At 44.6% G+C, this 26348-nt stretch overlaps 1 protein-coding gene across 5 annotated transcripts in view; it reads right to left on the bottom strand.

Annotated features, from left to right (window-relative positions):
* Csmd2 (CUB and Sushi multiple domains 2) overlaps window positions 1–26348 on the bottom strand; it is a 671876-nt gene that overhangs the window by 78812 nt on the left and 566716 nt on the right. For all 5 annotated transcript variants that reach the window (XM_045150007.1, XM_045150008.1, XM_045150010.1 and 2 more), the window contains 3 exons: window positions 24126–24314; window positions 20632–20809; window positions 19033–19178 (listed from right to left, as the gene is read on the bottom strand). In XM_045150007.1, the coding sequence (XP_045005942.1) occupies window positions 19033–19178; window positions 20632–20809; window positions 24126–24314 (513 nt within the window). The remainder of the gene's footprint in view (window positions 1–19032; window positions 19179–20631; window positions 20810–24125; window positions 24315–26348) is intronic.

The raw sequence follows: 26348 nt of genomic DNA, 5'->3' as shown, positions 1-26348 counted from the left end.
GATCACAAATTTTTGCTCCATGCAGGAAGTTTATGGAATCTGACAAGCAATAAAATAAAACAAAAATTCCTGAAACTGTCTCCCCTGGGCATGATGTTTCTCAACATTGCAACTTGCGGCCTTCAGTCTTTCATAGACACCCCCACTGATGCTGCCTCACTGGAGCTGCCGTGTTTGCATGACACCCCATAGGACAGGACATTCAACCCCGACTCCTCCAGCTCATTTCTGCCTGCCCTTCCTCTCACGGGGGGTGAGGCAAAACTGCGCTTAGTCAGGCTCAGGCATATGTCTCGTCTGGCATGGCGTGGTGGAGAGGCAGGCCCACAACCTACGTTTTCTTATGTTTTTGTTTTTTTTGTGGTAAATTCTTCCTCAGCCTTCTGAAATGGTCACTCATGTGAAGCTTTTAAAGTAAAAATAATGGTTTGAAGTCGGGCGTGGTGGCGCACGCCTTTAATCCTAGCACTGGGGAGGATAGGTAGGAGGATCACTCTGAGACTACACAGTGAATTCCAGGTCAGCCTGGACTAGAGTGAGACCTTACCTCAAAAACAAACAATCAAACAAAAGATGTGGGTCGTATGGTTTGATTGAGCTTATAAGACGAGTTGTGGCTCTGCTTTTGAGTTTGAGGCCCAGGGAATATTCAGATGCCCGCCTCTGCTCTGGTTCCTTACTGATATTTCTTTTTCCAGAACCTCATAAGGAGGCATGGCTTGGTTCTAGGTAGGAGTCTATAGTTACTGCATCCCCTGGTTAACCATCACCTGAGTCCTAAAAATCATCTGCTTTTTATTTCACTGAATGATATAAAAAATAGATTATACTGTTCATGGATAATTTTCTATTTTTAAATATTATGTATATATTTATGAGGAAGTGAGTAAGAGAGGGAGATACATAGAGAAAGTGTATGTGTGAGAGAGAGAGAGAGAGAGAAAGAGAGAGAGAGGGAGAGAGGGAGAGAGGAGAGATAAAGAGTATGCCAAGGCCTCCTGTTATAGCAAATGAGCTCCAGACACGAGTCACTTTGCACACACTAGGGAATCTAAACAAGACAAGTAGATTTTGCAAGCAAACATCTTTAACCACAAAGCCATCTCTCCAGCCTTGAGCGGATGATTTTCGTGATCATCCTTCCTTATCTGGTAGATGTGTTCTATATATACATTGCACATAATACATGCATATATAATTTGTATATGCAATCTATTCCTTTACACTTTATTCTAATTCATCTGTTTCAGATACATTTCAAGTTTATTTATACACACATCTTTGCACAACTGACAGAAGTAATAGGGCTGCGGGGTCCTAAGTAGCTGTATTAGCTAGGAACTTTGGGCACAAAGAACATAAATCAACTCAGGTTAGAATAAGCAAACCCATCTTCCACAAGACATTGGGCCTGGGCCAGATCTTTCAGCTAGACATCACAGAGGTAGAGGGCAGGGGCTGAAGGGCCATCAGGAGCCAAGGAAAAACTTGTCATGGGTCTTAGCATGTCTTTCATCATTGAGCCATCTCTCCAGACCTTTAAATATGTTTTTCATTTATTTAGTTAAGAGAGAGAGAGAGGGAGAGGAGAGAGAGAGAAAACATGGGTATGCTAGGGCCTCCTGTCACTGCAAACAAATTCCAGATGTATGTGCCACTTTGTGCATCTGGTTTTATGTGGGTACTGGGGAATTGAACTCAGTGCATCAGGCTTTGCGAGCAAGTGCCTTTAACCACTGAACCATCTCTCCGGGCCTCAGTGTGTCTCTGCCTAAGGTGTTTTGCTTCTTAGTGTATGTGGTGAGGAGTAGAGGCGACTAACCCAAGGCTCCTGGATTCTTGTCTTCTCTCGGCAGCAGACTGGCAAGATGAGTTTGGGCACAAGTAAAGCATCAGGGCTCCAATTTCAAGTGCTCATGAGAAGTCACTGATTGCTTCTCATAGAGCCAGGTCATATGACCTCCTGTGGTTACTCTGTGCAGAGAGAAGTGTCAGAATGTCCAAACATAGCTTCTTAGCCAACAGTGGGTGAGGCACTAAGGAGATGGCCTCGAGAGGGTCAGGAACCATAGAAGGTTTCAACCCGGTCGCATTGTGTGAAGGCTTTTAGTGCACATTCTCAAACTGCTTACCATCAAAGGGGGCGTGTTCCTGAGACCTTTCCAGTACGATTACCACTAAGAAGCTTTCACTGCATGGACCTCTCCATGTTCCCAGCAACTTCAATCACAATAGCCAAGAGGGGGGGGTGACCCATGTCTACTAATGGGTGAATGGATAAATGAAAATGGGATATATGGGCTAGAGAGATGGCTTGGTGATTAAGGCATTTGCCTACAAAGCCAAAAGACCCAGGTTCAATTCCCCGGGACGCACATACACCAGATGCACAAAGGGGCGCATAAGTCTGGAGTTTGTTTGCAGCAGCTAAAGGCCCTGATATGCCCATTCTCTCTCTCTCTCTCTCTCTCTCTCTCTCTCTCTCTGCTTCTTTCTCCCTCCCCCCATCTCAAATAAATAAATAAAAATAAAAAAGGATGTATGCATGCATAGAATGCCATTCAGTCTTACAAATGAAGGAAATCCCAAAATACAATAATGTGGGATGACCCTTGAAGACATTACGTTGTAGGAAACAAAACAGTCACAAAAAGTCAATGCTCATATATTTCCACTTACCTAGATGAGTCACATGTATAGAAACAGGAAGTGTAAGGGTTGCTTCCAGGGTACGGAGTTAGAGGTGATTAATGGATGGAGGTTAATTCTACAAGATGAAAACATCTGAGGATGGATGGTGGTGATGATAACACAAATATGTGTGCACATAATGCCACTAAACTGCACTTAAAAAGGGGCATGCTGGGTTGGAAAGATGGCTTAGCGGTTAAGCGCTTGCCTGTGAAGCCTAAGGACCCCAGTTCGAGGCTTGATTCCCCAGGACCCACGTTAGCCAGATTCATAAGGGGGCACATGCGTCTGGAGTTCGTGTGCAGTGGCTGGAGGCCCTGGCGCGCCCATTGTCTTTCTCTCTCTGCCTCTCTCTCTCTCTGTCACTCTCAAATAAATAAATAAAAATCAAAAATTAAAAAAAACCAGGGCATGCTGAGGCAGAGAGGTGGCTCAGCAATTAAGAGCACTTCCTGTGCAAGGTTTGAGGAAGCCTGATGACCCACAGAAACAGCTGGGCATAGCCATGTGTGTCTGTAACCCCAGTCTGGTGGGGAGCAGAGACTGGAGAATTGCTTGGGCTCATGGGAAAATACAGCAAGCTGAAAAATCAGTAAGATACTCTGACTCAGTAAGAGTGGGTAGAAGAGCGATGGAGGGGCACACTCAATGTTTCCCCTCACACACACCCACTGTGCCATACACACCACGTTACACACAAATGCAAAAAAGGTACATCTTCTATCACAATTAAAAATGATAGATTACATATATTCTCTACCATAAACAATTCACTTTTTCCATTTAATGTTTCCTGTTTGTTTTTCATTCTACAGTGTCTTTAGTACTGCTGTTTGTGTTTTCTCTTACGTGTTTATTTTTGACACAGAGTGTCACTATATAGTCTTGGCTGGCCCTCAAGCTCACTCTGTAGTCTAAGCTGGCCTTGAACTTGCAATCTCCTGCCTCAGCCTACTGAACACAACCTTTTTATTTTTAAGTTGCTATAGACACAGAGCTTTAAAAAAAAGAGATAAAGAGGGGCTGGAGGGATGGCCTAGCGGTTAAGTGCTTGCCTGTGAAGCCTAAGGATCCTGGTTCGAGGCTCGATTCCCCAGGACCCATGTGAGCCAGATGCACAAGGTGGAACATGCATCTGGAGTTTGTTTGCAGTGGCTGAAGGCCCTGGTGCACCCATTTGCTCTCTCTCTGCCTCTTTCTCTGACTGTCACTCTCAAATAAATAAATAAAAACAATTTTTTAAAAGAAAGAGTTGAATACTACTTACTTAAGTCTAAAGGCATTTCAATTGTTTTTATTTTTATTGAGAGACAGAGAGAAAGAATGGGAGTGCAGGACCTTCAGCCTGCTGCAAACAAACTCCAGATGCACGTGCGTGCCCCGCGTGTGCATGCGCCACGCTGCGCACGTTCGTCAGTGTGCATCTGGCTGTGTGGGACCTGGAGTTCTCACGCTTTGCAGGCAAGTGCCTCACCTGCTAAGCCATCTCTCCAGCTGGAAATGTGCTTTTAATCAGAGAACCAGACTTCAATAAACTTCCATTTTCCACAATCATTCACTTTATTCTCCTGCTTTATCTTATATTTTGCTTCTCTATCTTTGTTCCTTAACAGCTTCCTACGTTTTCACCTTGGGATTACATTTTGCTTGTTCCATTTCTTTTTCTTTTTCTTTTTTTTTTTTTTGAGGTAGGGTTTCACTCTAACCCAGGCTGACCTGGAATTCACTATGTAGTCTCAGGGTGGCCTCGAACTCATGGCGATCCTCCTACCTCTGTCTCCCAAGTGCTGGGATTAAAGGCGTGCGCCACCATACCCAGCTGAAATCATTTCATTTCTTTTAGTGATGTGGTGCTGTGTTGTACTTGAAATCTGGTAGTGATGAAAGTTTGTACGTGTATCCCTTATTTCTCTAGTTAATCAAGGCCATCAGCTGAGTGATATCTACTGATTCCACTGTCAGGAATGATTAGGGCATCTTTCTGTCCCTCTCCTGCCTACTTGGACACTCATTAACATAAGCCCATTATTTATTAACAGTTTTGTGACTTACTGGTAGGTTCACATTTTGCTATGTATGTATATATAGTCCCAATAATAAATTGGATATACACCTCTGTTTAACAGGCACCATTATTTCCTATTTGTAGCTTTTCATTTATATATATGTCTTCTTTAAATTCTCGGTTCGTCTCTGTTTGTGTGATCACTCTCCTTGAGTGACAGTTCAAATCGAGACAAGGCTAGCACTTTCTTTAAGCCTCCAAATCCCTGCAAGTGACAGCCTCATCCCTTAGCCCATGAGAAACTCCCCCCTCCCAATCCTATCCAGTTCTATACCTTGATGAAAATACCTCTTTTTTTTTAATCACTTAATGCCAAAAATAAGTCTCAGAATTGCCTCATTTTGGTTCCTTTGAAAGTAACTTCTGTGGGCTAGAGAGATGGATCAGTGGTTAAGAGTGCTTCCTGCTTAAGCATGAGGGTCAGAGGGGGCTTCAGACTGCTGTGTTTGATTTCCTAGAACCCACAAAACAGCTGGGTATGGCCATGCATGTTTGTAACCCTAGTACTGTGGGGAGCAGACATCACAGAATTGCTGTGGCATTCCCTCCTCACCTTCTCTCTCTCTCTCTCTCTCTCTCTGTCACACACACACATACACACACACACACACACACACACACACACACACACACACACACACTGGATAAGCTTTGGAATCAGTGAAGAGAGTCTGTCTCCAGGAAAATCAAGCAGATGAACAATGGGGGGGGGGCACCTGACATTCTCTTCTGGCCTCTGCAGACATACATGTGCATATACCACACACAGACACCATATCACATCCACATCTACTACATACATGCACAAGCCAAAAAAAAAATAAATAAATAAAAAAGAACAAAAGAAAGGGGCTGAAGAGATGGCTCATCAGTTAATACGCTTGCCTAAAAAGCCTAAGGACCTAGATTTGATTCCCCAGTACCCACATCAAGTCAGATGCACAAAGTGGCACATGCGTATGGAGTTTGTTTGCAGTGTCAAGAGGCCCTGGTGCACCTATTCTCTCTCTCTATGCGTTCCTTTCTCCCTCCCCACCTTTCTGTCAAATAAATAAATAAATAAACTTTAAAAAGGAAAGAAGGAAGGAAGGAAGGAAGGAACTTTCTCAGTCTGGATTCTACTCAATTTCTCCTACCCTCTAGCCTATGAAAACAGTGCCAGGCCTTTTTCTTTTTTTTTCCTTTCCTTTTCTTCAGGTATACAGTCAGCCCTTTGGTTCTCTCTGGGTGTGTCTGTTTGTCTGTTTCCATGCATACACGCACGTGTACACGCACACACAGAGGCAGGAGGCTTCCCTTCATCTCAGAAAAGCTTTATTTATTCCTCCTCACTCCACTTGGTTATTATCTTCCCACATTTGTTTCTAGTGCATGCTGACTCTTTCCACCAGCTCGCCTGTTCATCATTGTGGTGGTTTGATTCAGGTGTCCTCCATAAACTTAGGTATTCTGTATGCTAGGTTCCCAGCTGATGGAGGTTTGGGAATTAACACCTCCTGGGGGCAGTGTATCGTTGGGGGTGGGGTTATGGGTATTATAGCCAGTGTCCCCTTGCCAGTGTTTGGCACACTCTCCTATTGCTGTTGTCCACCTGATGTTGGCGAGGAAGTGATGCCTACTCTCTGCTCATGCCATCGTTTTCTCTGCCATCGTGAAGCTTCCCCTCAAGCCTGTAAGCCAAAATAAACCTCTTTTTCCCACAAGCTGCTCTTTGTTTGGTGATTTCTACCAGCAATGCTTACCTGACTGCAACGATCATTTTCTCCCAATCCTGTCCAGCACACAATTTAAACTGTGACCATGCTAATTTCTTTTCAGTCTTGTTTCATACTATCCAGCTCCCCTTGCAAATACACATTTCAATTTGAAACCGTCACAAAGGTATTAGAAAAGCTGGAATCATAGCATAAAACCAGTTTTTTCCCTATGCATGATTTGAAAGTAAGTAGAAACACGATGCCCCATAACCTCAGGATATTTTAGTGTTTATTTCTGCAATAAGCACATTCTCCAAGTAAACACAAGACAGCTATCAGTGTCTGGAAATGAAGAGACACACTGCTGTCCTCTATTCCTCACAGTCAAGCAAAGTTCCTCAGAGCACGGAATGGGGCTCGGCAACAGTGTGCTTTTCTGATATGCAGGATGAACTGGGTTCCATCCTCGGCATCGCGGGAAAAAGAAGTTCTCCAGCTTGAGCTGACAAAGCCCCAAGCTGCAGAAGGGTCTGGCGGAGAATCGTGTTGCCATGCCTCTGTTAGCAGTATGGACCAGGGTCAGTTGCAGAGTCTCTCCTTGACTTTCACAGTGTTTCAGCCTTTTTGTGTGTGTGTGTGCACGTCTGCATGTGCATATGCATGTTGCTATGTGTGTGTATGCATGAGGAGGTCGGAGGTGAGCATCAGGTGTCTTCTTTGGTCACTCTCCACCTTATTAACGGAGGCGCAGTCTCTCAGTTGAACTCACAGCCCACAGAGTTGGTTAGTTTAGCTCGTCAAGCTTGCCCTGAGTAACCTCTCTCTGTCTCCCAGGTGCAGGGTTCACAGGCCGGGGTTGTCTTGCCTACCTGGCATTTAAAGTGTGCTGGGGATCTGAACTCTGGTCCTTGTACTCACGCAGTCAGAATTTTATCCAGAGACGTCTCCTGTTTATTATTATTATTATTATTATTATTATTATTATTATTATTATTATTTACTTGAGCGCAGCAGACAGAGAGAGAGAGAGAGAGAGAGAGAGAGAGAGAGAGAGAGAGAGAGAGAGAATGGGTGTGCTAGGGCCTCCAGCCACTGCAAATGAACCCCAGATGCGTGTGCCCCCTTGTGCATCTGGCTAATGTGGGTCCTGAGGAATTGAGCCTCGAACCGGGGCCTTAGGCTTCACAGGCAAGTGCTTAACTGCTAAGCCATCTCTTTAGCCCCGTCTCCTGTTTTTTGCTTTTTGTTTTTCCTGTCTCCTGTTTTTGATGCTTTGGCAGTTCTGGGTTCCTGCGGGTGGTGGTGTGAAGGTTCCGGTTGTGCCTTTATGGAACACCAATGAAGTGAGGAGGAGTTCCTCTCATTGCATCCTCTCACTGGACGCACTTGTCACCACGCTCCAGGCTTCTCTACTCTAAAGGTATTATTTTCCTATGTCATTACACTGGAGGAGATAGTTTAAGACTGTGCAAACTTCCCATTATTGTAAGGCTTTCCATCATTCACTTACAGTTGTGAGGATATACAGGGTCCTGTTTGGTTGGACGGGTTCCTATGCACGGCTATGATGGATGTAATTCATTTTGATTGTCTCCAGCATGACCAGCAGGGGTCTCTTCAAGTCCTTTTGGCACATCTTCATCATTCCTTGAGCATTTCCTTATTTCTGTTCTAAAATGAGCTGGCTTGGCCTTGTATGTCCTCTGCCCCGGCCTTGGGATTGGTCATTTCTTTAAGGAACTCTGGTCCATCTAGTAGAAGCCAAGACCTGGAGCAGGGTGTGTTCATTGCTATTAGGAAGACACTGCTCCAAAGCCTCTCACAGGGAAGAGCCAAGGGACGTACGCGTGCATGTACACATACTCAGACATGCACCACACACACACACACACACACACACACACACACCCTTTACACTGAAAACCATGAACTCACAGCTATATATCTAATTAGAATCTAACATCACAGGGTACATTCTAATTTTTGTCATTTCTGTACTTTTTCCTCTTGTGTGTATATGTGTGGTGTGTGCATGTATGTATGTTTGGGCTAGAATATAGTTGGTACATATGCACTTGCACGTGGTGGGCCACAACTCACTATTCTCCATTTATTGAGACAGGGTTCCTCACTGAACCCATAGCTTACCAATTTGGCCAATCTAGCCAGCCAGTTTGCTTCTCCTGGCATGCCCTGGCTCTGCCTCCTGAGTGCTGGGATTACTGGCAGGCCACCATGCCTTCCCAGCATGTACACGGGTTCCTGAGATCAGAACTTTCATCCACACACTTATGTGACCAGCCCTTTACCAACTGAGCCATTTCCCCAGCCCTCCTTCTATATGTCTAAGGCAGGCTTCCACTAGTCTGAGCAGCCCGCCCTCTACTGCCCCCCACATATTAACTTGCTTCATCAATCACTGCGTGGAACCAAGTTTGCATTTTACTTCTGCCCTGACTCCTTTGTCCCATGTGGGCTCTGACTTCCCTCTCTGACCCATCCTCCACATAGCTGCTCCTCACTCTGCACTTGAGACAGAACAGGGGTGTATGCTCGTCCTTGTCCAAGCTCTGACACCCCATGCCGGCTTCCCCTTGCACAGATGCCCTCTCATCCTTCACCCATGGTGACAACTGCCCATTCCAGGCAGCCCTTCAGTGCGGCTCTCTTCCCTGTCACCCTAACTTACGCCAAAGTGGTCCCTATTTCCTCTCGTCCTGACAGGTGTAGATGCATGCCTGGTCTCCCTTGTCCTACCTCTTGGCTGGGTGTTGGGCTCAATTGTTCGTGAAGGGGAGGGAAGAGATGTGAGTTCCTCACCTTTATTATTATTTTTTTAAATCTGTTTCAGCTCTGTCTGCTGAACTAATGCCTCACCTTGTCTTCGGAGCCCACATGTACCTAGATTCTTATGCTAGAAATAGTTGTGTTCCCAAAACTTTGCTTCTGTCTCCTGAACTACACATTGCTTCAAGGACAGATTTCTATGAGACTCAGATCTTATTTTCTCCCTTTTCAAACATATCACAGGATCTTTCATTAGTTTCCCTGAGGTAATTTTTTCGTTTTCTGTTTATTGATGCTTCTATGAAAAGAAAGTTACTTAAGGCTAATGCTGGGCTATAGAAAGGCAAGCACTTTCCCTCACATCCCTCCTCTCCCCACGCTTCCTCTGAAGCCCCGTCTCAAGTGCCGCCGCTTGGATGGGTTTTCTACGGTGACTCCAAGGAGGTAGAACCCTCCCGCATTCTGACTGCTGTCTTGGCCTCTTACTTGCTTTTATTTCCTGGCTCCACTAGTCTGCTGTCTCTCTCCTTGGAGGAAGAAAGCCGTCTGGGGAGTTGGTATTTTACAGATCAGGAAGCATGAATAGTCAATGGTGATATGACAAGAAGCTCATTATTAGCATAAAAGAGACATGCCCGTCTCATGAATGTCCAAAATTGGAGAAAATTCAAAAGTCTGATAAGAGTCAGGGTTTGCCAGAGCGTATGGAGAGGGCAAGGGGAGCCCTTCCTTAGTGTCTTGGAAGAGTATAAACTGTGATAATCACTTTGTAAGATATAATTTACCTTCTCTAGAGGTGCACATGTGTGAGTGAGTAGGCCAGGGCTCCCTGTTCATTCCCACCTTCCAGTTCCCTTGTTCTGGTGGCCCTGCTGCTGGCTTGGGGAGGCCTGGTCCCTGCATGTGTGTTAAAGCAGGATTTTGCTCAGGTTTCCTGATTGACTTTCCCTGGGTCCCCAAAACCCTATCCCCCTGAGCCAGAGGGTGCACGGGCCACTGTGGGAGATGGCCTCTTTCCCCTGGCTCCCCAGCTTCCCAGCTCCTGGGTCCCCAACCCCTGGTCACCTCGTGCTGAGGAGTGCACACAAGTGGAGTGAGTGGGCCAGAGCTCCCACTTCCCCACCTCTCAGTTCCCCAGGTACCTTTGAAATACTTTCAGTCTCCACAATCTGCATATCTGCTGTTATAACCCCATCATACTCCAATCTGGGTCACATTTAAAACAGAACACTCACTGAAAATCCTATAAGGACAAATACTTGCTTCCCCTTCAGCAAAATAAAACTTTTCCCCAATTTAGGTAGACCACAACACAAAAACACCAACAAAAGTCATAAAACTGAGAGATATCCACCAAGGATGCCTAGTCCCATAATAGAAGCCTCCAATGAAATCAAGAGAAAACAGAAATTAAACCCCCAAATGGAAACATAACAAGCTATGTGACCATGATCAAAAGAATTGCTGAATTGGAAGCAACCCACCAAAAAACCAATAATCACATAAATGAAATTGAACAAAATAATTTCTTGGAGTATTTAGCATTTGTCACTAGGCTTAATTTAATTGAAGAAAGCCAGAGAAGCCTCAAAAGAGATATAAATGAATTGAAGGTGAGTCAACAAATAGAGGATCCCAATAACCAGCTGATTAAGCTTAATGAAGACATGATCAAATGCAAGAATGAATTCCAGAAAACACCAAGAAAATCAGACCTCAAACTGAAACCTTACCTCAAAAAAGAGATAGACACAATGCAAAGTAACACAACAGAAAACAAAAGTGAAATAGAGCTTAAAAAGCCCCTCTAGAACCCCTCACTAAGTCACTTATGTGGAAGACAAAACCTCTGACATGGAAGTCAAGACAGAAGATATTGATCAGGAGCCCCAAAACTTCACTAAGTTCAAAAAAATCATGTGAGCCAGTTGTGCTGGTACACACCTTTAATCCCAGCACTTGGGAGGCAGAGGTAGGAGGATTGCCATGAGTTCAAGGCCACCCTGAGACTCCATAGTGAATTCCAGGTCAGCCTGGGCTAGAGTGAGACCCTACCTTGAAAAACCAAAAAAAAAAAAAAGAACAAAAAAATCATGTGAACAGAATATGAGGCAACTGTGGGATACCCTAAAATGATCAAATATCCAGATCATAGGTATACTAGAAGCAGAAAAATTTCAGGCCAGAGGCATAGAGAACATATTCAACAAAATTTTTGAAGAAAAATTTCCTAAGATCTCAAAAGAGAGGCCCATCCACACTTAAGAAGCCCGCAGAACACCAAAAAGACAGGGCCAAAGAAGAAACTCTCCAGGCACATCATAGTTAAAACTCTTAACAATGAAAACAAAGAGAGAGTGTTAAAAGCAGCCAGAGAGAAACAACTCACCACATACAAAAGCAATCTCATCAGAATTACCTCAGATTTCTCAATGGAAATCCTGAAAGACAGAAGGGCCTAGAATGAAACACTTCAAAGTCTAAAAAACTATGGCTTCCAACCCAAACTACTATACCTAGTGAAAGTATCCCTCTTAATAGATGGTGAAAGGAAAACTTTCCATGAAAAAAGTCAACTCTATGATTATAAGAACACAAAGTCAAATTTGCAGAAAATACTCTAGGGAGTACGCCACATAGAAGAGTCAAGCCACCAATCTCAGGAGTCTACAAGAAGATCATAATAAGCAAAACTTGAGCAGGCTCAAGAAGTACAAAGCAAAAGAAAGCATCAAAACCCATAAAGCACCCCAACATGCAGGGATTAAATCAAACCTGACAATTATAACCTTAAATATTAACAGTTTTAAATCACCCATCAAAAGACACAAGTTAACAGGATAGACCAGAAAAAGGGACCCTTCTATCTGCTGTTTACAAGAAACCCACCTCACCACTAAAGACAGACAACTCCTCAGGGTGGAAGGAGGGAAAAATGATATTCCAAGCAAATGGAAATTAAAAACAAGCAGATGTTGCTATATTAAATATCTGATAATATAGACTTCAGACCAAAAGTAATCAAAAAAGACAAAGAAGGAGACTTCTTACTGATCAAGGAAACAATCCAATACGAGGACATCAAAATCATAAATCCATATGCACCAAATACATGTGCACCACAGCTTATAAAGCAAAATCAATTAGACAACAAAACAGAAATAAACACCAGTGGTTTTATTCAGGTGTCCTTCATAAACTTGAGTATTCTGGATGCTAGGTTCCCCAGCTGATGGCAATTGGAAGTTAAAGCCTCCTAGAGGCAGTGTATTGTTGGGGGCGGGCTTATGATGTTATAGCCAGCTCTCCCTTTCCAGTGTTTGACACATTCTCCTGTTCCTGTTGTCTACCTTATGTGAGTCAGGGGGTGATGTCTACCCTCTGCTCATGCTATTGTTTGCCCCTGCCATCGTGGAGCTTCTCCTCCAGCCTGTAAGCCAAAACATCTCTCTTTTTTTTTTCCCCAAAAGCTGCTCTTGGTCGGGTGATTTCTGCCAGCAATGCGAACCTGACTGCAACAATAAAGTGGTACTGAGGAATGGTGTCATTGGCTGCTAGACACCTGACTGTGTGGCTTTGGCTTTTTGGAGCTGATTTTCCAAGAGGAATGTGGAAGGATTTGAAACCTTGGCCTAAGAGATGCCTTGCAGTGCTGAAAGTACAGCTTGATGGACTATTCTGGTCAGAGTTGAAAGACCTGAATGCAGTAAGAACTATGGACTGTGAGGTTTGGCTTATGAGGGTGAAAAAGTGCTTTGCTTGGACTGGGCTAGCAGTCTGTGTGAGAAGCTTGCTGTTATGCCTGTGTCCTTAGAAGTTGTACAGGGTTCTTTGTGTAGAAATGAACTGGTATGAGCAGAGGGATATGGCACAGAAAAATGAAATCTTTGGATGAAACTGTTGCCTGTTCAGCTTCAATTGAGAGATCACAACCTTTGAGATTGGGCCAGCTGACCAGCACTGGGGCAACAGGAAGAATGTAGACTCTTTTGAAGGGCCTGAGTACTCAAGGAATGTCCTGTTCTTCAAAGGCTGCTTTATTCCCCACTGGATTAACCAATACCTACCTGGTATCATGGAGTATAAGAAATGTAGGAAAGAGAGGGTCATTGAGTTAGCAACACAGACTTGTGGAAATGGCCATGGGCAGTGTGAAGCAGGTTTGCTGGATGCCTGCATGGAGACCTCATGGGGCTGTGAGGATGGACCGTGGACTGCAGTGGAGATCCATTGGCAATGCTGGGACCATGAGAGGGCTGCTAAGGAGAGCTGCTGGCCCCAATGAAGTTTTCCAGGACTATGAGTAGCCTAGCTGGTGGGGCCATATTGGAACTCCAGAGACTTGTTGTTGGTTAGAATTATTGGACTTGGAGATTTGTCACTTGCTATATTTGTTGAACTTGAAGCTACAGAGTTTGATGTTTGCCCGGGTTGTTTTAAATCTTGTTTTGGCTGAATGTTTCTTTGCTATGCCTAAAGCCATCTTTTGCAGCGTGAATGTTATTCTGTGCCATTATGGGTTTTTTGAAGTTAATTTTTGGCATTTTGGAACAGTTAAAAGATCTTGGACTATGGGAATGTTTGAACATCATTGGGATTGATTAAAACTATGGGGACTTTTAAAGTTGGATGAATGCATTTCATTTTACATCTTGTATAGTTACCAGTTTATGGAGTCCAGGGGCAGAATGTAGTGGTTTTATTCAGGTGTCCCCCATAAACTTCAGTGTTCTGAATGCTAGGTTCCCCAGCTAATGGCAATTGGAAATTAAATCCTCCTGGAGGCAGTGTATTGTTGAGGGTGGGCTTATGGGTATTATAGCCAGCTCCCCCTTTCCAGTGTTTGGCACACTCTCCTCTGTTCCTGTTGTCTACCTTATGTAAGCCAGGGGGTGATGTCTACCCTCTGCTCATGCCATCATTTTTCCTGCCATCATGGAGCTTCCCCCTCGAGACTGTAAGCCAAAATAAACCTATTTTTCCCAAAAGCTCCTCTTGGTCAGGTGATTTCTGTCAGTAATGTGAACCTGACTGCAACAACCATCATAGATGGAGACTTCAATACTCCACTATCAGCAATAGACAGATCATCCAAGCAGAAAATCAACAGGGAAATAATAGATCTCAACAATACCACAGATCAACTAAGACATAACAGATATCTACAGAACTTTCCACCCCAGTTCTAAAGAACACACATTCTTCTCAGCAGCCCACAGAACCATATTCAAAATAGACCATATGTTAGGCCATAAAGTGTACCTCCATAAATTCAGGAAAACTGAAGTAGCTTCCTGTATCACAGTAGATCATAATGCTTTAAAGTTTGAAATTGACAAGAGACTCATCAGGAATTCCACCAACTCCTGGAGACTAAACAAAATACTTTTAAAACCTGAATGGGTTGTGAAGGAAATAAAAAAAAGAAAATTTAAAATTTCTATAATTGAATGATCATGGAAACACAACTTACCAAAACTTGTGGGACACAATGAAGGCAGTTTTAAGGGGAAAATTCATAGAGTTAATGCCTTCATAACAAAGATGGAGATATCTCAAATTAAAAACCTAACTGTCCACATAAAGGCATTGGGAAAACAAGAAGAATCTAATACTAAGAGCTCCAGACAGAAAGAAATAATCAAGATCAGTGCAGAAATTAATGAATTGGAAACTAAGAAAATAGATGAAATAAAGAGTTGGTTCTTTAAAAAAAATAAACAAGATTGATAAACTCCTGGCCAATGTGATCAAGAGAGAGAGAGACAGAGGGAGAGAGAGAGAGAGAGAGAAGTCTCAAATGAACAATATCATAAATGAAAAAGGAGAGGTCACAACAGACATCAATGAAATTGGAAGAATCATCAGGACATGCTTCTAAAACCTCTACTCTACAAAATTGGATACTCTGGAAGAAATGAATGAATTCCTAGCCACATACCACCTACCAAAACTAAATTCAGAGCAGATTAACCTCCTAAACAAACCTATCATATCCATCAAGATTGAAATGGTATTAAGCCATCATTGAAGAACTGAAAACAATTTTTCTCAACCTGTTTCACATACTTGGAGAGCAGGGAATGCTCCCTAATACCAACATAATACCAAGACCAGACAGAGATGCAACAAGAAAATGAAACTATGGGCTTATATCCCTGATGACTTTGGATGCAAATATCCCTAATAAAATCCTCACAAACCAAATTAAACACCACATTGAAAGCATTATCCACCTTGATCAAGTAGGCTTCATCCCAGGGATGTAGGGATGATTCAATATATGGAAATTATTCAACATAATAAACCACATAAATAAACTTAAGCATAAGAACCACATGATCATTTCAGTTGATGCAGAGAAGGCCTTTGACAAAATATAACACCAGTTCATGATAAAAATGCTGGAGAGAATAGGCATGGAGTTTTATACCTCAACACAATAAAGGCCATATATAAAGCTCCTAAAGCCCAAATACTTAATGGGGAAAAACTCCAGGAGTACCCATTGAGATTGGGAATAAGACAGGGGTGGCCACTCTCAGTACTGCTCTTCAACATAGTACAAGAAGTACTAGCTCAAGCAATAAGACAGGAGAAAGAAATAAAAGGGCTACAAACTAGAGAAGAAGAAGTCAAGTTAGTCCTATTTGCAGATGACATGATCTAATACATAAGTGGCTAAAAAGATTCCATTTCAAAACTTGCAAAGATGATTAATTCCTTCAGTAAAGTGGCAAGATAAAAAATCAACTCACAAAAGTCAGTAGCCTTTCTATATGCAAAGGACAAATATACAGAGAAATAAATCAGCAAGGCTGTCCCATTTTCAATAGCAACAACAACAAAAATCAAATACCTTGGAATAACACAAACCAAGCATGTGAAAGAACTATATGATGAAAACATAAAAAATAAAGCCCAAGAAATAAATCAAGGAGGGCTTGATAAGATGGCAAGACCTCCCATGCTAATGGGAGAATTAATATTGTGAAGACAGCAATTTTACTAAAAGCAATATACAGATTTAATGCAATACCAATAAAAATTTCAGCATCATTTTTCACAGAGATAGAAAAAATGACCTCCAAATTCATATGGAATGGCAGCAGACTTGGATATCCAGACATATCCACAACAATAAAAATACCTCTGGAAGCATCACCATATCTGATCTAAAGCTATATTACAGAGCCACAGTAACAAAAACAGCATGGTACTGGTATAAAAACAGAACAGAAATATAGACCAGTGGAACAGAACTGAAGCCCTGGACCTTAGGTCAGGTAACTACAGCTAGTTGATATTTCACAAAGGTGCCAATAACATAGACTGGTGAACAGACAGCATCTTCAACAAATGGTGTTGGACAAATTGGATAACCACGTGTAGAAAAATGAAACTAGACCCACTCTTCTCACCATACACAAAAATCAAGTCCAAATAGATTAAAGACCTCAATATAAGGCCTGAAACTCTTCTCCTACTGGAAAAAAATAGGAGAAACTCTCCATAATATAGGAGTGGGGAAAGACTTCCTAAATCAAACCCCAGTAGCCCAGGAACTTAAACAAAATCTCAACTAATGGGATCCCATACAGTAAAAAGGTTTTGTACAAACATACTATAATCTGAGCTAATAGATGACATACAGAATGGGAGAAAATTTTCACCAGCTACGTCACTGACAGAGGCCTAATATCTAGAATCTGCCAGGAACTCAAAAAAACTAAGCAATAAAAAAGTCAAACAACCCATTCCAAAAATGGCACAGAGAACTAAACAGGGAGTTCTCAGAGGAAGAATTGCAAATGGCTAACATGTACTTTAACATCCCTAACCATTATGGAAATACAAATTAAAACAGTTATGAGATTCTACCTTACTCCAGTAAAGATGGCAATCATTAAAAAAAATAACAACAACAAATGTTGGTGAGAATGTGGGGAAAGAGGAACCCACATCCACTGTTGGTGGGAATGTAAATTTGTACAATCACAATGGAAATCAATGTGGAGATTCCTGAAAAGGATGGACATAGAGCTATCAACAGACCCAGTTATTCCTTTACTGGGCATTTATCTGAAATGCTTCATGCTTCACTACAGAGATATCTGCTCAACCATGTTTATAGCTGCTCAATTCATAACAGTTAAGAACTGGAATCAACCCATGTGCCCATCATTGGATGAACTCATAACAGAGTTGTGGTACATTTACACAAAGGGTTCTACTCAGCAGAAAGAAAAATGATACAATCACACTTGTAGAACAATGGACAGACATGGAGCAGGTCATACTCAGCAGACTCACACAATCACAGAAAGACAAATGCCACATGGTGTCACTCATCTACACTTCCTAACCTGGACCAGCTTGAGTTGTTCACATTCCTGATAGACAACTATAGGCCCAGACAATAGGGCTGGAAAGGTTTGGGTGGAGGTGAAGGGGAGGAAGGGGGAAAACAAACACAAAACTAAATCCAAAATGAACTGGTATCATAGAAGATAGACTAAACTCTATCATTGATAGACTAACTCTATCATTGAAGATAGACTAAAAGATAAAACCCTCCAGAGGAGTAATAGGGAAGCACCTGAAAAGAAGGGCCTAAAAAGAGGGTGAGATGAAGACTAACTTAAATTTTATTTTGTCTCTGGGCTGTAACTCCCAGTACCAGGAATCTGTTGCTACTCACAATGAACGGTTTATTGGAGACCTAATGAGGTCTTCAAAACAAGACACCATATGCTGCCATCATAGAGCATGGAGAGGCCTGGCTGGAATCCAGAAGAGAGCCAGTCCTCAGACAGCCTGTCTAGTGCTGGAAAGTGCTACATGAACTACTGGAGGAAAGTGGCCAACAAGGGTCTGAGCGACCAGAGAGCTAAGCTACTCAGAAGCAAACACCCTGACAGGATGTACACGCCAGTGCAATAGTGGCACCCAGCCTTGGTGGGTAACCAATAGCTTTCTGATTGGCTAAGAGATCTGCTCAGTGTAAAGGAACCCATACCTGGAATTGGGAACCAGATCAGAATCCTATGGAGACAAAGATTATGTTCTCCAGTATCAAGTTCTCACTAGTCTTTGGCTAAAAGAGGGGTAAATACACCGAATTCTCCATAAATTAATAATGCTCATCCCATTTAAACTATGCTGACTTCACTCTCCATTGGAGAATCTGTGTTTCTTTTGCAGAAGGTAGCAAGACCTGAGGCGATAAACCACCCCTCTCACTTCGGCCAAGCCACAGCTGACACCAGCGTCTGCTCTAACAAACATGAGAAAACATTCAAGGACGCCACAGTGAACACTAGAATTCTTAGAGGAGAACGGGCTGCTGGTGAAGGCAGATTGATCAATCTTTCATACGCACCCTGGCTGAGCCACTGTCTTCACCTGTGCACAGAAATATGGTGCTGTTTAAGTAGTCAGCAGAGACCCAGAGCCCTGTGGAGAAGGACTGGCCTCTAGAAGGTACTGAGAGAAAAGCTGGGGTGTAGGCAAATCGGTAGATCAGCTGTGAATTGGTATGAATGAGTGGACCAGTGAAAGTTTGGGTTCTGTAGTAGGACCAACCTTCTGTGCCTCTGAGCCCCAAAACTGTGAGGAGGGCAATGTGTATCCATGGAGCCCTAGGATCTGGGAGCTCTCCCATAGGCTGGGGATACCCAGGCTCACAGACACCACATGGCTCACTCGAAGTCACACAACTAGCGAATGGCAAACCTTGACTTCAAAACTTCAAAGCCTGGGCTCCCCACCAGCCCAAACTTCCATACTGACCGGAGAAGGTGATGGCGAAGATCCCGCCAGCGGCCACATCGCGGTGGAACTTGAGCAGGACCTGGTTGGTGGAGCTGTACATTGTCTTCTTAGCCAAGCTTCGGGTGAAGACGCCAAGCTGAAGAGATGTCTGCAATGGCCCATCCCTGCACAGGAAAGAAGGTCCTGGTATGTCGCCAGTCACCTCGGGGTCCTGCAGTCCCAGTTTCCCTCGGTGGCTCTGAGAGAGACCTGAAGTGGTTGGCTGTTACCTCTTTTCTCAGTGTTCCAGGTAACCTCCTTCCCATCCCTTCCTGTGAGGTCTCCCAATAGTAGGGACAGGACAATGGAACCCTCACTCATCTGAACCTTAACCAGTCCAGTGTCCTGACTCCCCCATTCCCACCCTCACCTCCACCCCGAGATCCTGAGGCAACACAAATGCCACGTGATAGGATGCTGGTCTTGCCTCAGGTCCCCATGGGCTGAGGCAGCAGAACTGGGCAGGGCTCACTATCCAGGCCAGCCCCTTTACCTTGTCCCTCCAGTAAAGACACACTCATGTGGCCTTTCTGGCCAAAGGGCTTCTTCCCTAAAACCTTGTCTAGTTCCTCCCCTCTGCTCTAATCTATGGCTGAGAAACTACTGGAAATGAACCTGGGACAGTCCTGCCACAGTCATTGATTCATTCCTGAAATTTTGGGGAAAAAAATTCCACCATCCCTTGATTCCCAGAAGGGCACTAATCCCCAAATAAAGGGATTTAAACATTCTGTGTATTTTTGTTCAAAGATTCAGCCATTGGGAAGAAAAAAAAAAAAACAAAAACTAAGAAGCTGCCATTCTCAACTAATAATTTGTATTCTATTTTTAAAAATATTATTTATTTGCAAGGAGAGAGAGAATGAATATGGGTGTGCCAGGGCCTCCAGCTGCTGCAAACGAACTCTAGATACATATGCCACAGTGCATCTGAGGAGTCAAACCCAGTGCATTAGGCTCTGCAGGCAAGTGCCTTAGCCACTGGGCCATCTCTCCAGCCCCTGTATCCTAATTCTAATATCCAATTAAGCTGCACTCTGGAAGACTCTGTAACAGTGCTGAGCTTTCCAGTCCAGCGACTACTAGCCACATGTAGATATTTACTTTTAAGTTCATTGAAATTCAGTGAAATTGAAAAGCCTGCTCCTGCTTGGGTCACTCGATCACATTCAAGTGCTCAAGAGTAAATGACTGGCAGCTGCCATATATTGGGATGGCATGGATACAGAATGTTTCCATCAGTGTAGACAGCTCTACTGGACAGTACTTGGCTCAGCATAAGATGACCATAGGGACTGCCCACAATTCCACCCAAATCCTCTTCCACCAAACTGGGAAGTCTGGATAGATGTGCATAGAATATTGATCTGAACTCTGGAGACACTGAGCGAGGCCCGTGTATCCATGTTATTCCCGTTACCTCACTGGCCCCAGCAAGGTCCCAGGTTAGGACCACTGCCCTCCTACTCCTCTCCCCTCATAAAGTCATCACAGTGACCTGAAGCAGAGCCTCAGTCCAGCTTGCAGCCCTGCTAATGCCCCTTTCTGATTGGCTGTTGAGGTGCCAATTGACCCTACCAGACGGTGATGAAGTCTCCGGAGGGCTCCGTCTGCAGCAGGCTGAGGTTGAGAAGGACACCATGACCCACGGGCACGGTGATCAGCCAGACGCAGTCCTGGGAGCTGGAGTATGGGCTGGGATACCCAGGGGAGTACACGGTGCCATTGGAAGAGGTGATGTTTCCGCCACAGGGGACTGCCGGGGAGGGAGATACAAACAGACAAGTGAATGCTGGAGATCCTATCCCCGGGAACTCAGATGACCTCCTGGGAGAGCCTCAGCTCCCAAGCATAGCATTCTTATCACAAAGTGGGGTGGGATGGGGAGAGGAGACTGGGCACTGGGTGGTGGTTGCTGTTGTTCCTGGCCTGGCTCCCTAGCACCCCCCCCCCCCAGCTCTCATTGTCTTTGCAGGTGCCGCACTGAGGTTGCCCCACTCTGCCACGGAAGAGCTCTGATCGGAAGGAAGGACAAGGAGGGTGCCCCTCCTCCCTTCCTAGGAATGGATGCTAGCGTCAGTGATGTAGTACTTCCGCAGGTACTGGCTGAGAAGCCATGGCGATCCCTCTCTCTCCTCCAACTTGCTCTTCCTTGAACGGTCCTTCTGGTTTTGCCTGAGAACTGAGGATTCTCTGAGCTAAGGTTCAGTTGAAGTAACAGCTAAATCATTTATTGACCCAATGACCAAAAAGTAGTTCAGTGTCTCTGAGTGTGTTTCATCACTTCTAAAATAGTCTAAGGATACTCTTGATGGGACTATGGGGAAACTGAGGTGAAATGATGTATGTAAAATATTCAGTCCATGGCTGGGGTTATGGCTCCGTGGTACAGAGCTTGCCTTGCCTGCAGGAGATGCTGTATCGCTGGCATTACAATCAATCTGTCAATCAGATGTCCAGTTCAGCATCTTGCTCACAGAAGAGGCTTCCACTGCACAGATGTGACTGACTCTCTTCCTCGTCCTTTTCTCAAAGGCAGCGCCCAGTTTTACCTTCACTCTGATCTGGGTTTCAGGCAGGGGATGAAGAGGCTTGAAGTGTCTGAGGCAGCATTCCCATTCAGCTACCAGGGAGGAAAGCGAACCGTGATGCTGGGCAAAACCCCCATGCTGGACCGGAATAATGAGAGTGTGGGGCAGAGAGGGCCATCAGGCGATTTTATCTGGTTGAGGGTGGTGATCAGACTGAGAAAAAAGCATCCCTGCTGCCTCCAGACAGAGGATGGTATTCTCATGAATGGATGCAAAAGCTTGAAAGTGGCACCCAGGGACACACCATCACTTCAGGGATGGAGAATATCCACTCAGTGCCCGGTGAGGCCTGGGAGACACTGGGGAGCAGTGTTCTCAAGTTCTGTCCCATGGTGCCCACGATCCACTGGGACACAGCCAAGGCCTTCTGCAGCATGTCATCACCATGGAGAGCCATGGAGAGATCTGTGGGAGACCCTCATCTGGACGTGTGCAGCCAGAGAATGGCTCTCGGTAGAATTCATACCTAGACTCAGGCCTGAGGCAAGGCAAGGCAGAGCAGAGGAATGTGATATGAGGAAGGAACGTCGTGTCCAACCAAAGAGAGGCAGGCCTTGAGACACTAGGGATCTGAAGTTTACCCCAAGGGAGTCGGGGATGGAGGCCTTGCTGGCTTCTGAGCAGGGGGTGTCAGAGCGGTCCTGAAGGTTCAATCTACTTGCACAGTGGAGAGTGCACCAAAGAGGGTGAGGCTGTGTGTGAGGTGGCTCTGGGAAGAGCGAGAGGAGGCCAGCGAGGAGGCTTGTTGATACATCGGTCTGGACAAAGTCAGAGGCAATGGATAGATAGAGGTGCAGGTGAAGTGTATTGCGGATGCAGGAGGACCTGGGTTCGGCCTGGTGAATATGGAAGGCAAGTGGAAGGAAGGGAGCCCAAGTTAATGGCCGAGCAGAGTAGCCAGAGGACTGCGTGTGCCTATGGCTAGATGGTGATCTCAGCTTAATGGACAAAAGTGATGAGTTCAGTTTTGAATATGCTGGAATTTAGAGATGAGTGCAGATAGATGACAAGCCACTGGATATACAGGCATGGCTCTCAGCAAGGAGATAAAGACTGCACAGAAAGATGGCATTTGGGCACACAGGAGTGGAGGATACAGAAGTCAGTCCAGAATAAAACTCCCAAAATCAGTCCTTAAGGGGCAAAGAAGAACTGACCTCAAAAGCTTGCCCAGGCAAGCAGGAGGTTGGATAAGAAGGGATGTGGTGCTGAAGAGACCAAGGAAGACGCTTTCCCAGTAGAGGGAGGGAGGAGTGTCTGGTTCAGACAGCTGACTCACAGAACTGGTCTTTCCCCACCATGCCATCCAAAGACAAGGAGCCAGCAGGGAATCAAGGGGCTGAAGTCCACTATGAAGTTTGTTCCCAGCATGTGATCAGTCTGCCAAGTCCAGAATGAACAACCGTGAACAAGGTAGTTCTAGAAATCTTAAGAAAAAAACATAGATGGGGCTAATCGTTTTGTATTCCAACTCCTGAACAGCTCCGTGCTGTAACAAGGTCCCTTTATGGAGGGTACTGCCCATTCTGTCTCTAGGCGAGCCATCTGTGGAAGCCTCCAGCTCTCATGGAAGGTCCCATCTTACTAAGGAAGAAATGGAAGCTCAGAGGTGACATGATGCAGGGATGGAGCTGATCCCAGCTCTTTCCTGGGTTACTTCCCTACCAAGCCTTCCTGTTTCAAGACAAGCTCTAGCATCCGCTCCAGGACAGTAAGAAAGGACCACAGGAGGAACTGAAGAGCCCAGGAGGGGAGAGAAGGCTGCACAGCCTCTCATTTATTTTCATCCTGGTTCTGGAGTGGCCTTTCCAGTTCCCTGAGATGATAGGCTCAGTCAGCTGTGTATGTCACCTCCTTGGCTGTAGCCATGTTGTCTTGAGGTCTGTGGTGGTTTGCATGTGAGTGTGTGTCCCTCTTGGACTCCGGTTTTTATTAAGCTTGTAACTTGAGTCTCAAGCCACCCGGCCAGAGGAGGTGTCAGTGTGGGCAGTTCCTGGGCTCCAGCCCAAAGGTGTGTTTGGGGGTGGATCTGATTGCAGCCTAAAGGCGCAGAGAGCAGTCTGGGCTCTGAGGATTCATACTTGCTGCTTTTTGGTGTTTGCTGGCTGGTTGTGGTTTCTCTCTCTGTTTGGATTTCTGAATGGGAACCAGCTTCTTCCACCACTGATGGAACGTCCCCTAGATCTGTAAGCTTGAAATAAATCCCTTCCTACCATAAAACTGTGTTTGTATGGAAGTTCATCCCAACAAAACTGGAACTGACGACAACAAGGTCCTTCCTCGAGTTTTTCCAGAGTTCTATTACGTGGACCCTCTCCCTGGCTAGGCTGGGTCACACCTACATGGAGACAGGGTGAGCCAGTGTGCCTGGGCCTCCAGCATCTGTGAATCCATGCACTAGGCAGGTGGAATGTGAGGCTGCTCTGTCTCTTTCTCTTTGACCACCTCAGAAGGACCACCCGGGCCAAGGGAAGGACATACCTTCACACCTGGGCAGGGGGTGATCCCAGTTCCTGTTGGTGCCATGTTGACATGTGAGGACAGGATAGCCGGACAGCTGATATCCTGGGAGGCATTCGAAGGTCACAGATTGTCCAACATTATAGCCAGCTCCCCTCACGATGCCATGGGCAAAGGGCTCTGGGTCTGGGCACTCTTGAAGTTCATAGGCTGGAAAAGATTAAGAGAAAAAGTCACTTTCTGCTCTCTTTGTACTTTCTTCCCAAATGGAATACATGAGTGTCACAGTGTTATTGTAATGACAAGTCACCAGTACTGGAAACAGGTGGACTTGACTGGTTGTTGAGTTTGGATAAGTTCTTGAACTTATTGCCTCCATTTTCTTATCACAATAATTATATATTATAATAATATATGTTATATAAATTATATATCATATATAATATGCATTGGAATATATTGTATATTGTAATAATTATACTAGTTACTATGAGTAGAATAATAACCCTTTTCATGGTACTGGCACACAGGAGTAACTCCACAGATGTTTAATATCCATTATTAATATTTCCATGGGAAAAAGCAGCTCAAGGAACATATTGATACACTGAACTGCTACACAGGGCCAGGGGTTGGTCTAGGTGCCTTTATGTTGCTCATCTGTGGCGGTTGGATTCAGGTGTCCCCCATAAACTTAGGTGTTCTGAATGCTATATCTCCAGATGATGGAGATTTGGGAATTAACGCCTCCTGGAGGCAGTGTATTGTTGGGGACGGGCTTATGGGTGTTAGAACCAGTTTGTACAGCTTGATGGACTATTCAGGTCAGCATTGAAAGAGCTGAACGCAGTAAGAACCATGAGGTTTGGCTTATGAGGGTGAGAAAGAGCTTTGCTTGGACTGGGCTAGCAGTCTGTGTGAGAAGCTTGCTTTTATGTCCATGTCCTGAGAAGTAGTGCAGGGTTGATTTGCATAGAAAGGAACTGATGTGAGCAGAGGGATATGGCACAGCAAAAATGAAATCTTTGGGTGAACTGCTGCCTGTTCAGCTGCAATTGAGAGATTACAACCTTTGAGATTGGGCCAGCTGACCTGCACTGGGGCAACAGGAAGAATGTAGATGCTTTTGAAGAGGCTGAGTGCTCCTGGAGTGTCCTGTTCTTCAAAGTCTGCTTTATTCCCCCTGGATCAACAAATTGGCACCCTACCTAGTATTGTGGAGTATAAGAAATGCAGGAAAGAGAGGGTCACTGAATTTGCAACATGGTCTTGTGTTTTGGAAATGGCCATGGGCAGTGTGAAGCAGGTTTGCTGGATGCCTGCATGGGGACCCCATGGGGCCATGAGAATGAACCGTGGGTTGCAGTAGAGACCCAGTGGAGATTCCAGGACCATGAGATGGCTGCTAAGGAGAGCTGCCGGCCCAGGAGGAAGTTTTCTAGGACTGTGAGTAACCTATCTGGAGGGGCAGAATTGGAATTCTAGAGACTTGTTGCTGGTTAGAGTTATTAGACTTGGAGACTTGTCACTGGCTAGAATTGTTGGACTTGGAGCTACAGAGTTTGGTGTTTGCCCTCTTTAAATCATGTATGGCTTGAGTATTTCGTTATGCCCAATGCCATCTTTTGCAATGTGAATGTTTATTCTATGCCATTATGGTTTGGGGGGGATTTTTTGGTATTAAGGCTCAGTTAAAAGATCTTGGACTATCGGGATGTATGAACATCATTGGAATTGATAAAAAAAAAACTATGGGGACTTTTAAAGTTGAATAAGTGCATTGCATTTTACATCATGTATGGATATCAGTTTATGCGGGGGCAGAGATGGGATGTGGTGGTTGGATTCAGGTGTTTCCCATAAACTTAGGTGTTCTGAATGCTATGTTCCCAGATAATACAGATTTGGGAATTAATGCCTCCTGGAGGGAGTGTATTGTTGGGGGCGGGCTTATGGGTGTTATAGCCAGAGTCTTCATGCCAGTGTTTGTCACACTCTCCTGTTCCTGTTGTCCACCTGATGTTGGCCACGGGGTGATATCCACCCTCTGCTCATGCCATCGTTTTTCCCTGCTATCGTGGAGCCTCCCTTCGAGCCTGTAAGCCAAACTAAAACCTCTTTTGTCCACAAGCTGCTCTTGGTTGGGTGATTTCTACAAGCAATGTGAAGCTGACTGCAACATCTCCTTTAACAATAATCAAAGTCACACACATAAGAAGCAATGTTGTGAGGCTTTGAGTGGGG

Source organism: Jaculus jaculus, chromosome 5 (assembly GCF_020740685.1).
Source record: "Jaculus jaculus isolate mJacJac1 chromosome 5, mJacJac1.mat.Y.cur, whole genome shotgun sequence".
Classification (NCBI taxonomy): Eukaryota; Metazoa; Chordata; class Mammalia; order Rodentia; family Dipodidae; genus Jaculus; species Jaculus jaculus.
The sequence above is the reverse complement of the archived record's forward strand: the minus strand, read 5'-3'. Positions and strand labels throughout refer to the sequence as shown.